Source organism: Alligator sinensis, unplaced genomic scaffold (genome assembly GCF_000455745.1).
Source record: "Alligator sinensis unplaced genomic scaffold, ASM45574v1 scaffold1094_1, whole genome shotgun sequence".
Classification (NCBI taxonomy): Eukaryota; Metazoa; Chordata; order Crocodylia; family Alligatoridae; genus Alligator; species Alligator sinensis.
The window spans coordinates 363,925-377,143 of NW_005842562.1; the positions used below are offsets into that span (position 1 = coordinate 363,925).

At 41.8% G+C, this 13,219-nt stretch overlaps 1 protein-coding gene across 1 annotated transcript in view; it reads left to right on the forward strand.

Annotated features, from left to right (window-relative positions):
* The window catches only part of GRK4 (G protein-coupled receptor kinase 4), an 87,735-nt gene that overhangs the window by 37,849 nt on the left and 36,667 nt on the right, over positions 1–13,219 (forward strand). Inside the window, exons 6-8 of the mRNA XM_025214078.1 lie at positions 4,664–4,756; positions 5,859–5,922; positions 6,710–6,850. Coding sequence (XP_025069863.1) covers positions 4,664–4,756; positions 5,859–5,922; positions 6,710–6,850 — 298 coding nt within the window. The remainder of the gene's footprint in view (positions 1–4,663; positions 4,757–5,858; positions 5,923–6,709; positions 6,851–13,219) is intronic.

The following is a 13,219-nucleotide window of genomic DNA, read 5'->3' on the forward strand; positions in this document are numbered from 1 at the left end:
CTGCCACTGCCACCAGGAGCCCTGTACCAGCCACGCTGCCAAGATGAGGGACCCCCTGCCCTCAGGGAACATGCTCCGAGCCACTTGGAAAACTTTTTCCAATGCTGCAAAATCAGAACCTCTTCAGGGAATTTGCAAGGCCTTTATATAGTACAGTCTCTTACTCTTGATGCTTATCTGCTGGCTTCCTCCAACTTCTGTTAGATGCTAAAGGAACTAATCAATGTTTGGAAATATTTGTACAAAATAAACAAAGAAGCTAACATGCAACAAGTTTTCCAGTTCTTTCAATTCATGCAAATCTTCAGTTCAGTTAAGTTCCTGAGGTCATAGTGAAAGTTCTGAATCGCATACTATGCATTTTTCTTACATAGGTTGAGATTATTGGGACTACAAGGAAAAACTCAAATCCAATTAGTATTTCCCATGCTATATTGGTCACTAAACTGTTTAAGTTATATTATAGAATGGCCAGGCTCTGTATCAATCACATATTATTATGAATATGTATGCGAATATTTGTTTACCAATTTTTTTCTAAAAACAGGTCTGTTTAGATACTATTTCAGAACCCTTGTTATGATTTAACTTTCTTGCTTACAAGTTCACAATTTTGATGGTTTCTGTTGTTAACATTTTAATTTTTTCCCTATTTTAGTGAGATAACTACAGACAAAAATGTACATAAGTATCTTAGTGTACAGCTCCTTCTCTAATACTATATATATTTGTTGCTAACTGTAAATGCTGTAGCATTTACATTTATTTATTTCATAAATATGCCTAGCAGCATTCTCTGTGTGCATTTTTTTTTTTTTTTTTTTGCGGGGGCCAGGGGACAGAAAAGACCAATCTAGTGTTTTGTGCACCTTCCTCCAATGCCTTCAAAATTTCCAGAAATGTTACTTCCTTATATTGGACTAGAAGTAATGTAATTTTTTTTGGCAGGTCTTTAGCAAACATTATTTTCATTCTACTTTTAATATTTATAAAAGCTTCAGCAGTACCTCCATTTTTATATATACATATTTTTTTGTAATTTAAACTCTGATGCTTCTTTCATGACATTGAAGATAGTAAATAATCCTACCAAATAAGTAGTTGTCCTGAGTTGGAAAGAAATTGAGTGGTAGAGCTGCATATAACTTCCTCATGTACAAGTCAGGATTTACAGAAGTACAGAAGTGTGTTGAGGGTAGCTTCCTTCTGGTGTTTTATAAACTGTTACCAAATCCGTTACTAACGTCTCATTTTTTGTAAAAGGAAAGCAGTCCAATGCTTGCGTTATAAAATAATTTTGCAGTTTTCAGCCGAGAAGATGATCTCAATTTAAGATACTTAAGTGCATTTTTGGCCTATTGCTCTCTCACTCAAATAAGGCATTAAAGTGACATTCTCAGCTCCTACGCATCTGCCAGTGCTCAGCTGAGAGAGAGAGCATGGACAAAAGGTGTGGGCAAAATACAGCCCGCAGGCCAGATTCAGCCTGCCAATTGATTGCATCTGGCTCACGTATGTCCCCATAGCGCTCCTTACAAGGCAGAACCCCGCCTGGAGCAGACTGTGCCAATCTACTGCCTGCATCCGCCTATGGCACTGGCCCAACCCCAGCCAGTGTGCACAGCTTCCTGGTGGGGATGCCTTCTACCCACTCAGCTGCCTGCAAGTGGCTGCTCATCGTGCCAGGTGGGCAGAGTGCATGGAAGGTGGCTGGAAGCTGGAGCTGAAGCCCCATGTGCTGGAGCAAGAACTGCTTGGCTGCAGCTTCCACCCCACTTGGCTGGGTTTGTGGCACCTAGCATATGTCCCCATGTCTGTCACTGCTTCCCTGTAAATCCTGTTGCCTGGAGCAGTGCAGGAGGAGGAGGAACTGCTGGAAGTGGTAGGAGCTGAGCAAGTACTCTGGCAACTTCACCAGCAGCTAGAGCAGCCCGGCTGAGAAGCTATGCATGGCTGCAGCGGTGCCGTTGGTGGGTGCCAGCAGGAGCATAGTGTGGGCTGGCCCAGGTAGGGTTGGCCCCATGCAGAGTGCTGTGGGGCAGCTGCAGGCTTGATGGGGGTGGGAAGGGTGTGGACTGCACCTGCACCTCACCACCTGGCAAACTCTGCTGCGTGTACCCCCTGCTACCCCTCCTTCCTTCCCTCCATCCCCAGCTGGCTCCCAGGATCTAGTGTATGGGCAATGCCCCCCTCCCCCCCACAACACACAGAGATGTGCACCCCTCTCCCCAGTATACAGGGGTATATCTGAGCTATTATGCAATCGCCTCTATATACACTACTCAAAAAAAACATAAATTGGGACAAAGATTATTTTTTTTAAATAAAATTAAAATATGTTATAGTAGATCTTTGCTTTTTGCTTTTTTAGTATATGATTTTTTTATTTATAATTTGTTAAAATAAAATCTTCTACAAGATTTTATTTGTACATCCTCACCAGCTCACCAAAACTTGGTAAGTGGCCCTCTGGCCGAAATAATTGCCCCCCTCTGTTTTAAAAGGCCACCCATTTGAAAAGGAGAAGGTAGCTGTCCCCTGGCATCAACTGTGTACACTGGTTCACTTGAATCAAATAGATATAAATGCAGTGCATTTGCTTTGCCACATTTGTACTGCTACAGAATTGGGGATGTGTAACAGTTGCATCATACCAGCTTATTTTGTTATGGATACAATTGTTGTTTCCATCTAGGCTTGTAGTGGGTTTTTCCCTTTCAGAAAAGTAAATGTAAAAATCACAAAAATAACCTTGTGAAGACACAGGGAAGGTGTAATATAACTAATATTTCAAAAACTATAATTGGACTTTAGGATGACAGTATTCCTTCACAGATAATGCCTATTTAGAAATCATGAAACTGTGGCCAACAGTGATGTTGAATCATTGTAGCTAAAAATCCAGTTTTAAAGGATTGGTCACATTAGTTAATCTTAATATTGAATGGCAAGCTCAGTTTTGTTTAATTTGCAGTTCAAGTGGTGATGCTTCAAATGTTTCAACTCTTGTAGAGCCTTTGTATTTCTAATATTACTGGTTCTTCAAGGCATGCTTGATCATGTCTGCATGAAACATGTTTGTTGCAGCTTGGGTCATCTCCCTGGAAATTCAAAACACTATGCTGCACAATAATCTAAGAATAAGAGATCAAAACAGACTTGTGAAGTACACCGTATTAAGAAGTTTTAAGTAAAGTGGATGACCTGTCATGTAGGTCATCCTCTTCCCTGCTTCCAGTAAATTTCTTGAGCTCCACAGGAAGGATGGGGCTGTTTTATCTTTCCCCTTATACTGTGGTGCTTAGTCTGATGGGAATGTTGCAGATGTCTGGCTATTATTTATAGATCTATCATTTTAGCAGCCCATGTTCATATCCCTGAAATTGTAGAGTCCTGTATTCTTTTGATGCAAGTAACTTGTATGCTGTGCAACGTAACTTTGGATTGGTCTTTCAGATAACATCTTAAAAACTGAGGTCCTGTTTATTCTGTACAAGTAATAGAGGTTTTGTCAAACAGGACATTTTTTTTTTTTTTGTGGGCACAGTTTCATGCCTTCTGTAAATGAAGTGTACAATTCTGCATCTACTGCTTTTTGAGTTTTGCATTCTCAGTAATGAGACCTATGAACTCATTACATGGAACACACAGATTTTAAGAGTGGGTGGGGAGTTTTCCATTAAATTGTGAAATGGTGCTTCTAAAAGTAACTGTGGGCAGAGGTTGGATAATGCAGCCAGGGTAATTTTATGTTGCTATTTTTAGGTAAGTTTTATAGGTGAAGGAGAAGCACAACAGGGGCACTTCAGTAATTTCAGGTCCTGATTTACAAGAAGCCTGTGATCTAGTCAAAGTGCAGCCCTTTAACATGCAGTTGATGACCAGAAGCTCTAAAATAGTTGTTGTTATTCAGTGCAGTCTATTTGTGAAAAGTCAGTGGATAATAGCATCCTGTTTTTATCAGACATGCCTTGAAGAAGTTAGAAGCACTTCTGAGCAGCTTGTTATTGTGTCTCCACACTTGGTACCCTGACCTTGTGTCCAGAAACTGGAAGGCAGGAATGGAGGAGAGATCCTTCACCCTTGCTTCCATACCCTAAATTATTCTAGGAGAAAAATCTCATCTTTCCCCTGGCCTTTACCCCTAACCCTTTAAAATCAGCTGTTCTGATGGTTCAGTTTGAAAATAATTCTTGGGTATTTAGAGAACAAATTCCTTTCCTGTTAAAATAACTAGAGCTCTTACTTCTTTACTCATTAGTGCATCATCAGGTATATTTCTCAGTGCCATTCTGCAAACTTATCTCTTGTCTGAGGCAAACGCGGGCATTGTCTTCTTGTGTCTCCACACCATGTTTGACCATGTGTTACGCATGCTTGTGCTTGTTTATTGTATTTTGCAAGAACTTTCATTGCACATATGCCTTTGAGCACTGGGCATTGCCACAGGTATTGCATAGTCTGAGGCTCTGTGCCACAGTCACAGGTGGTTGACCAATGGTATAGCTCCACTTTTTCATTAGTTCCTTGGAGTGTCCTTGGAGTGATTTAGACATTGCTACGTTTGCCATGGGTGCAAACAGTACAATCTTGGTAAAGCCACTGTGGAATACAATGATGATGATGTACCTTTTCCTATTTTTAAATGGACTTATTATTTCAGAGTTGTTCATGATTATTTAAGCGGAAGACCATTTGAGGCTTATCAAGAAAGCATACATTTCTCACGGTTTTTACAATGGAAATGGTTAGAAAGGTAAGTTGTTATAGTTAACATTTATATATTGCAGCAGTGTCAGAAAGCAAAGAGGAGTCCTGTTGTACTAAGTCTTTTTACAAAACTTAGTAAATGACAGTCCATGCCTGAGAAGCTCACAGTCTGAAAAATGAGATGGATTGGGTGGATGGTACAGGCAAGTGGGCCCTAGTGGGGCTTGGGATCATGTGGTATTAATACTTAAAATATCTCATGATCTCACTTTACATTTAACTACTGAAAACTTAAAAATCTTTTCTGTACACTTGTATACTTTCTAGCATATATAGGGTCCTGATACTAATTGGCATTTCTTGGTACTACCACATCACTGACAATTACATTAATCAGGCTTTTTGCATTTAGCCAGTTTTACAGTAAGGTTAACTGCAGTGCAATTCAAGTGGCTTGCATAATTGTAGGGATCAGGATTAACAAAACAAAAACATTGGGAGCTTATTTTTAGGTTTCTCAATCTCTATATTTAAGCAATTAAATAAATAGCCTGATTATTTTTAAGTGCTATCACCATTCAGTTCCATCAGTCAGTGTCAGTTGATAGCTCTTCAACAGTTTTAGAAATGAGGCCAACTCATTTAAGCTTCCAGGTGTCTAGATATGAATTTAACATTGAAAAACTTGGTTTGAGCTGAGTTAATGGCAGGGCCAGGAGGAGAACTTAGAAACTTGGGCAGACCAGTAGACCAAACACCTTCCTTTGAAACACAAAATCTCCTGGCAAATAAAGCTAACATCTTGTTAGCTTCATTGGGAGCAAAGCTGAATCAGTGCTGTGTACTCTTCAGAAAATCTTATGCTGAAATACTTGGAAATCCATTCTCAAACTGTGAATTGCACCAGTGAAAAAGATCACAAACCTTTGGTTCTGCTTCAGAGAACACCCTCCTGACCATAAGAGGGATCCGGGGTCCATGAGCAGAAGCACACTGTTTATATGGCACTTGGTTCTGTTCTAATTTACCAATCAGTTGGGTGCCAGTTACATGATAGGAGGGAATAGATAGAGACAAACAGGACTGTGAAAGAAAAACAAATAATGTAACAGGAAATTAGAGACTAATTGTTTCTTTTTGTCAATTAGGCAACCAGTAACCAAGCACACGTTTAGGCATTACCGAGTACTAGGCAAAGGTGGATTTGGAGAGGTGAGTCTTGTGAGATCTCTGTTTGTTAGACATTTCTTAAAGGGAATATGGGGAAAAGGTAACTTGTTACTCCTAATTCAGTGAATAAATGACGGACTTGAATTAATTACAGTTGATCCAAACTAAAAAGATTGATTACTCTAAACATTATTATTAGTATCCTAAATGTTGATAATAAAGTTCTGCACCAGAATTAAAAAAAAAAATCTATCACTGAATTATTAAAAAAGCATTGCAGTCTTCCATTTAATGCTTCTTCTGGAGTGAGAATGTAATTCAGTTCTTGTTTAGTACCATAATAGTTCAACGTGGCCAATTTCAGATTTATTTCGTTCAATGTATTGTTTTCATTGTTTCATTATTTAATTGTTTTCTATGTATTTTTAATAATATTGTTATGTAAAAGGACAGAATTACTGACACCATGAATAGGGTCTTTTATCTACTTGCATTGGATATGAATTTTAATCTGACTTATTCACCCCAATGAAAGGTGGGTGGGTGGGTGTGTGTATGTATGTGTGTATTAATATTTTACCTTCAAACACAAATTTGGGATAAAAGACAGCGTATTCCTCTGAAACAATTTTTATCCTTAATTTTTATTATGCTCTCCCCTCCCCCCACAGCGTTTTCATGCATGCTGTCTCTTTCTCTCTCTCTCTCTGTCCAGGGACCAGTTTTAATTAGCTCTGCTGTGTTTTGTTTGTCCTGAGAGCATTTAAGGGGGTGGAACTATAAACTTAAGTTTTTGTTCATTCTGAGACCTCTTTCCCCTTTCTGTTAGGTATGTGCCTGTCAAGTGCGGGCAACAGGAAAAATGTACGCTTGTAAAAAGCTAGAAAAGAAAAGAATAAAGAAGAGAAAAGGAGAATCAATGGCTTTAAATGAAAAAATAATTTTAGAAAAAGTGAATAGTAGATTTGTAGTAAGTATCTACTTTTGGCCTTGTGAAATATGTATATATGTTTATCATTTTTGCCTTTATTCCTATTTTTCTAGAGGCATTACTGCAGCCCTTTTTTGTAAAGATCCTTTCAACTGTGAAAACTTTTCACATACATGATTTTCAAACTGTTATAAATCTGGAGTGTGTAATACAATCTGTAAGTGTCCCCTGTATCTGAAATGCACCCATTTAGTAGACCGTCAAGTATTTCATGGTCCACAGGCAACATGTCTTATTTTATTTATGTATATAAAACTTCTGTCAGATTTTCACCTGTTGCGGGAAAAAAAAGTATTTTACTGTGGTCACAATGAACTTTTTCAAATGTGTCCAAATCCTTTTAAAGGTGTTAGTACTAACCTAGAAAGCGTTTCAATAATTAAGGTGGATAAACAGAGGTTTAAAAAATCAAATTTAAATATACTTTTCTTTCTAAAAATAGTCTGTTTAAAATTAAATGTGAAATGAAGAAAAAATTATTTGAAGTTTGGAAAACATGGCTTGCACCAAGAGAGAGAAGCTCAATCTATTTAATTTATCCAAAAGAAGTATCTTAGAGTTAACTTTAATCATGCTTTTTAAGCACCTTAACTGAGAAAACTTTCAGATACAGTCCTTTAGCAGACAAAAGCTATGGATGGAAATTGAAGCTAAGCAATTTCAGACTAGAAATAAACTAATTTTTGTGAGGCTAATTATTAATGGAACAATATAGCAAGGCACATAAGGGATTTTTCATTCCCAAAGTCTCTTTAAATCAAGACAGAATACCTTCCTATAGGATAAGTTCTTGTTTAACCTGTATTTCTAGGCTTGATTATAGGAACTGTTTAGTGAAATGCTATGGCCTCTGTCACATGGGACAGATTATGTAATAACCAGGGATCTGGGTTTTCCGTTTCCCATGGAAAAAATAGAAAACTGAGGATTTTACCTTTTTACTGGAGGAAAATGCAGATTTCTCATTTTATTGGAGAAACCCACAAATTTTGCAGTTTTGCAAAGAGCTCTGTGCAGGCCAGTTGAGTTCCAGCCTGCAGTAGGCTGGGGGGAAGCGGCAGGAGGACAGTCAGGCAGGGGGCACCGTGTGTGTACGTGCACATGGCTACCAGGCAGCCTGGAGAGCAGCTCCTGCAGGTAAGTACAGGGGAGGGGATTGAGGCCCCCACAGGGAGGGAGTTGGGCAGGGCTGAGGCTGGGGCTGAGACTCAGCCAGGCTGTGGGTGGGGTTTGGGGCCCAGGGCCACACTGCGTGGTTGCAGCACCCTGGCAGGGAATGGACAGGGCCGCGGGCAGCTTGTCCAGGGGGCAGGGAAGTGGGACCAGCTTCCTGGCACTGTGCATGCTCCTGGGGGGCAGGGGGAGTTGTACCCCTCAGATCTGTGCATGGGGCAGGCACAACTGCCTGCTTTGGGCTCGGGCTCCCTACCCTGCTGCCCTTTCCTGGGGCCTCCGCAGCCCAGCAGGTGTGACCTGGCACAGCAAGGCTGCAGAGAGCAGCTCCTTCCCACTGCAAGCTCCACACTGCCCTGGCAATAAGTCCCCTGTGCGCGTGGCAGCAGTGAGGGGCACAACACTGCGCCACTGCTGCCGTGTGGGCAGGGGACACGTTGCCAGGGCAGTGCAAACCTCGCAGCGGCAACGGGATCCCTGCATGGCCCCACTGTTCCCTGCAGCGGCACAGCAAGGCTGCAGAGAGCAGCTCCTTCCCACTGCAAGCTCCACACTGCCCTGGCAATAAGTCCCCTGTGCGCGTGGCAGCAGTGAGGGGCACAACACTGCGCCACTGCTGCCGTGTGGGCAGGGGACACGTTGCCAGGGCAGTGCAAACCTCGCAGCGGCAACGGGATCCCTGCATGGCCCCACTGTTCCCTGCAGCACCGGGTCACACTTGCTGGGCTGCCTGAACTTGCAGCAGGCAGCCCGTGCCCACCCCATGCACAAATGTGAAGGATGCGGGTTCCCCCTTCCCTCCCTGGGAGTACATGCAGCAGCTGGGGGCCCCCTCTGGCAGGGCTGGGTAGACAGCAGGGGGCTATGGGAGGGATTGAGGGGCACCAACATGGCCAGGGGCCTGTGGAGGAGAGTGAGGGGCATGAGCAGGGTTGGGGGCTGTCAGGGAGGAGCAAGGGGCACCAGCAAGGCTGGGGGCCCATGGGTAGTAGTGAGGGGCATGAGCAGGGCCAGGAGGCTGTGGGGGAGGAGTGAGGGGCACCAATAGAGCCGTGGGGGCTGTACGGGGGAGTGAGGGGCCTTTCATTTTAATCACAGATATGGGGGGTTTTAGTAGAGAATTTGTGATTTATTATATTTTTTCTTATCAGGGAAGATCAGGATCCCTGGTAATAATAGTCCCTTCTAGTCTTAAAATACATAAGAGGTACAAACCCTTCTGATCCTGTGGCCAATCCTTATCCCTATTAGTTCACACGAGTGAGCATTACCTCATAAAAGCTAAATGCATTGCTCTTTGTAAAACAAAAGCCAATTAACTTTCAAGACTAACTTGTGCATTACAGAATTTATCAATATAGGATCTGATGAAAAATTGATGAAGTGGTCACTTTCTGTCTGCCTTTATCTAAAGAAGTTTCATTATTTCTCAAACATAGGGTTTGTATCTTGAAGAATTAGAGGCTAGGTCAGATTTCTAGGTCACTTGGGAGTTGTAGTTGTCTAGCTGGTATGGCAGAGAAATGTAAAGACCTGTCATATTTATAGATGTGAAACTGTACCATGACTATGTCCATATAATATTATTGGTTTTAACTGTGTGAATATATCTTGTTTCAAGTCTGTTTATAACTAGGACTGAAACTTGGTTAGGTTGAAACTTCATTCTAACCCAGTCCTTTGATTGCACAGGCAGATTGGCCTGACACCTTAACTGGGAAGCACTGTGTTTTCTTATGCTTGAAAGCTTGCCTAACATATCACCTAACTATGCAGTCAGTCAAATAAAAGATATCACCAAAAAACCCTTGATTTTTCACGTGCCTCCTGCACCATCACAACTACAATAATACTCCAACCCTGCTACTTATAACTGAGCTAGCCAGTGCTCTTACTGCCTAGTGTCTGTGTAGGACGACATTTCAGAATTGTGAGAAGTCTTTTGCCCTGTCGCACGTTGAGGGAATAAGTGCTCAGAGTTCCTCCCAAAAGTATGTTGATATTGCCGTATTGTACAGCATGTGTACAGGCTAACATGGATAAGTCATTTTGATTATTTTAAAAAATTGTTGCTTCAAGGAGAAAAACCTGTTTTTAAACCTGTCTCTATTTTTGCAGTTGGGTAGGAAAGTGGTCGTGGTCCAGGGAATAATGAGCAAGTTGTTGGGTTGTTTTTTTTTTGCGGGGGGGGAGAGTTGGAGAAGGCACAGGGGCAATATCTTTTATTAGACCATCAGTATAATTGGGAGTCAGTATGTAGTCAGTAACTAGAGGAGGATCAGGGAAAGCATGGGTCCCTTACTGAATGGGGGGCAACCTAATGACAGAGGATGCAGAAAAGGCTGAAGTGCTCAATGCCTATTTTACCTTAGTGTTCACAGGCAAGGTCAACTCCTAGACTACTGCACCGGGCAGCACAGTTTAGGAGGGAGGTGAGCAGCCAACAGTGGTGAAAGAACAGGATAGGGACTATTTAGAAAAGCTGGATGTGTACAAGTCCACGGGGTCAGATGGACTGCACCCAAGGGTGCTGAGGGAGTTTGGTTGATGTGATTGCAGAGCTGCTGGCCATCATCTTGGAAAACTCATGACTATCAGGAGAGGTCCCAGATGATTTGCAAAGGGCAACATAGTGCCCATATTTAAGAAAGGGAGAAAGGAGAAACCAGGGAACTACAGACCAGTTAGCTTCACCTCAGTCCCTGGAAAAACCATGGAGCAAGGAATCCATTTCTAAGCACTTGAAGGAGAAGGTAATTAGGAACAGTCGGCATGGATTTGCCAGGAGCAAGTCATGCCTGATCAATCTGATTGCCTTCTGTGATGAGATGACTGGCTCTGTGGACGTGGGGAGACCAGTGAATGTTTTTAACAAGTTTTAGTAGATTTTAGCAAGGCTTTTGATACTGTCTCCCACAACATTTTTTCACAAGCAATCTAAGGAAGAATGGACTGGATGAATGGTCTGTAAGGTGGATAGAAAACTGGCTGGAGCATTGGGCTCAGGATAGTAGTCAATGACTTGATGTCTAGTTGACAGCTGGTATCAAGTGGAGTGCCCCAGGGGTTGGTCCTGGGGTGGGTTTTGTTCAATGTCTTCATCATTGACCTGGAAGATGGCATAGAGACATCCATCAAGTTTGCAGATGACACCAAGCTGGGGGGAGAAGTAGATACTCTGGAGAGTATGGCAAGGATTCAGAGTGACTTGGACAAATTGGAGGATTGGGCCAAAAGGAGCCTCATGAAGTTCAACAAGGACAACTGCAAAGTCCTGCACTTAGGACAGAATAATCCCATGCATTTGTACAGACTTAGGGCTGTCTGGCTGGGCAGCAGCTCTGCAGAAAAGGACCTGGGTGTTAGTGGACAAGAAGCTGAATATGAGCCAACAGTGTGCCCTTTTTGCCAAGAAGGCTAATGGCATACTGGGCTGCACTGGTAGGAGTGTTACCAACAGGGCAAGGGAGGTGGTTATTCCCCTCTATTGAACACTGGTGATGCCACATCTGGAGTATTGTGTTCAGTTTTGGGCCCCCCACTACAGAAAGGATTTGGACAAATTGGAGCTAGTCCAGCACAGGGCGACAAAAATGGTTAGGGGGCTGAGACACATGGCTTATGAGGAGAGGGTGAGGAATCTGGGCTTATTTAGTCTAGAGAAGAGAAGACTGAGAGGAGATTTAATAGTAGCCCTCAACTATCTGAAGTGGGATTCAAAAGAGGATGGAGCTAGACTGTTCTCAGTGGTGGCAGATGATAGAACAAGGAGCAATGGTCTCAAGTTGCAACAAGAGAAGTTTAGGTTAGATATTAGGAAGAATTCTCTCACAAAGAGGGTATTAAAGCACTGGAACAGGTTATCTTTAGAGATTGTGGACTCTCCATCCTTGGAGTTTTTTAAGATCCAGCTAGACAAAGCCTTGGCTGGGATGATCTAGGTGGGGATGGTCCTGCTTTGAGCAGGGGGTTGGACTAGATAATCTCCTGAGGTCCTTTCCAACCCTAATTTTCTATGATTCTAAGACCATTTGAATGGAAAAGGGTCATTAACAGCTGGTTCAATAAAATATCTTACCACAGAGACCTTTCTTCTGTATTTTTAATACTCTAGAGAAGAGTTAGTTAGCTGTGTTAATCTGATGTTAGGCAAAAGTAGGCTGTAGGACTTTAGCTGTGAAAAGCTTATGTCTGTCTGAAAGAGTTAGTCTATAAAGTGCCAACGTGCCCTTCCTTTTTAATATTCTAAAGCAGCAATGCTCAACCTTGACTGCCTTGGCACCCTGGGGTGCTACAAGATGCTTTTAAGAGTGTTGCAGGGTGCTGCTTAGTATTAGCACTGCTAGATGTGCAAGCATCCAGACACATTTTGTAAGAAAATCCCTGAGGTTTGAAATAAGAATCCTTAGTGCCCAAAGCATTCTGACCTGCTGTGGTCTTTCCAAGTTATTTGCAACAGAATTGCTTTATTATTTTTTCCATAGTCAAAGAAAAAAAGAAGCAAGCTAAGAGCAAGAATTTTCCAAGGGGTACTTCATATCTAATAAAGGGTGCCTGGAGTCTAATAAGGTTGAGAACCACTATTCACCATAGCCTGGATTCAGTATATGCTATGCTCAGATTAGTCCTTTATACAACTCAGTTTCAGTCTTAAAATAGGCTGCCTGTTAATCTGATTTAACATCTTAGTAAATGCTGGGCTCTAGGTTAACATGCACAGCATGTGTTAACACACAGAGCGAAGTGTTTTCCTTTTTAGGCCAAATGTGAAATGTATAGATGCCACAGTGTTAGGTTGTTTGAGCCAAGTCAATTAACTTGTGTAAAAACAAGAGCCAAGAACTCATCTAAAGGGGTGAGTACATGTCTCTAGCCAACGTTCAGTGTCTTCATGCCATCTTACACTGATATTTGACTTCCTTTTTCAGTTTGGCCAGGAGAAATGGCTTCTCTAGTTCATATCATTAAATAAATTTCTTATACAGGACAAATACACTTATTTTCCTCTTGTGAATCCTAATGTCAGTCTCATCTTTTAATTGGCTGTATGAATGAGGGTTTTATGTTATTCATTATTCCCTCTCTTTGTCATTGCCTGATGTTTTACGGGCTAGGTTTGTTTGAATTCAATTAAATACTTTTAGGTTTATTTATTTTTAATACAAGTTGCTATAC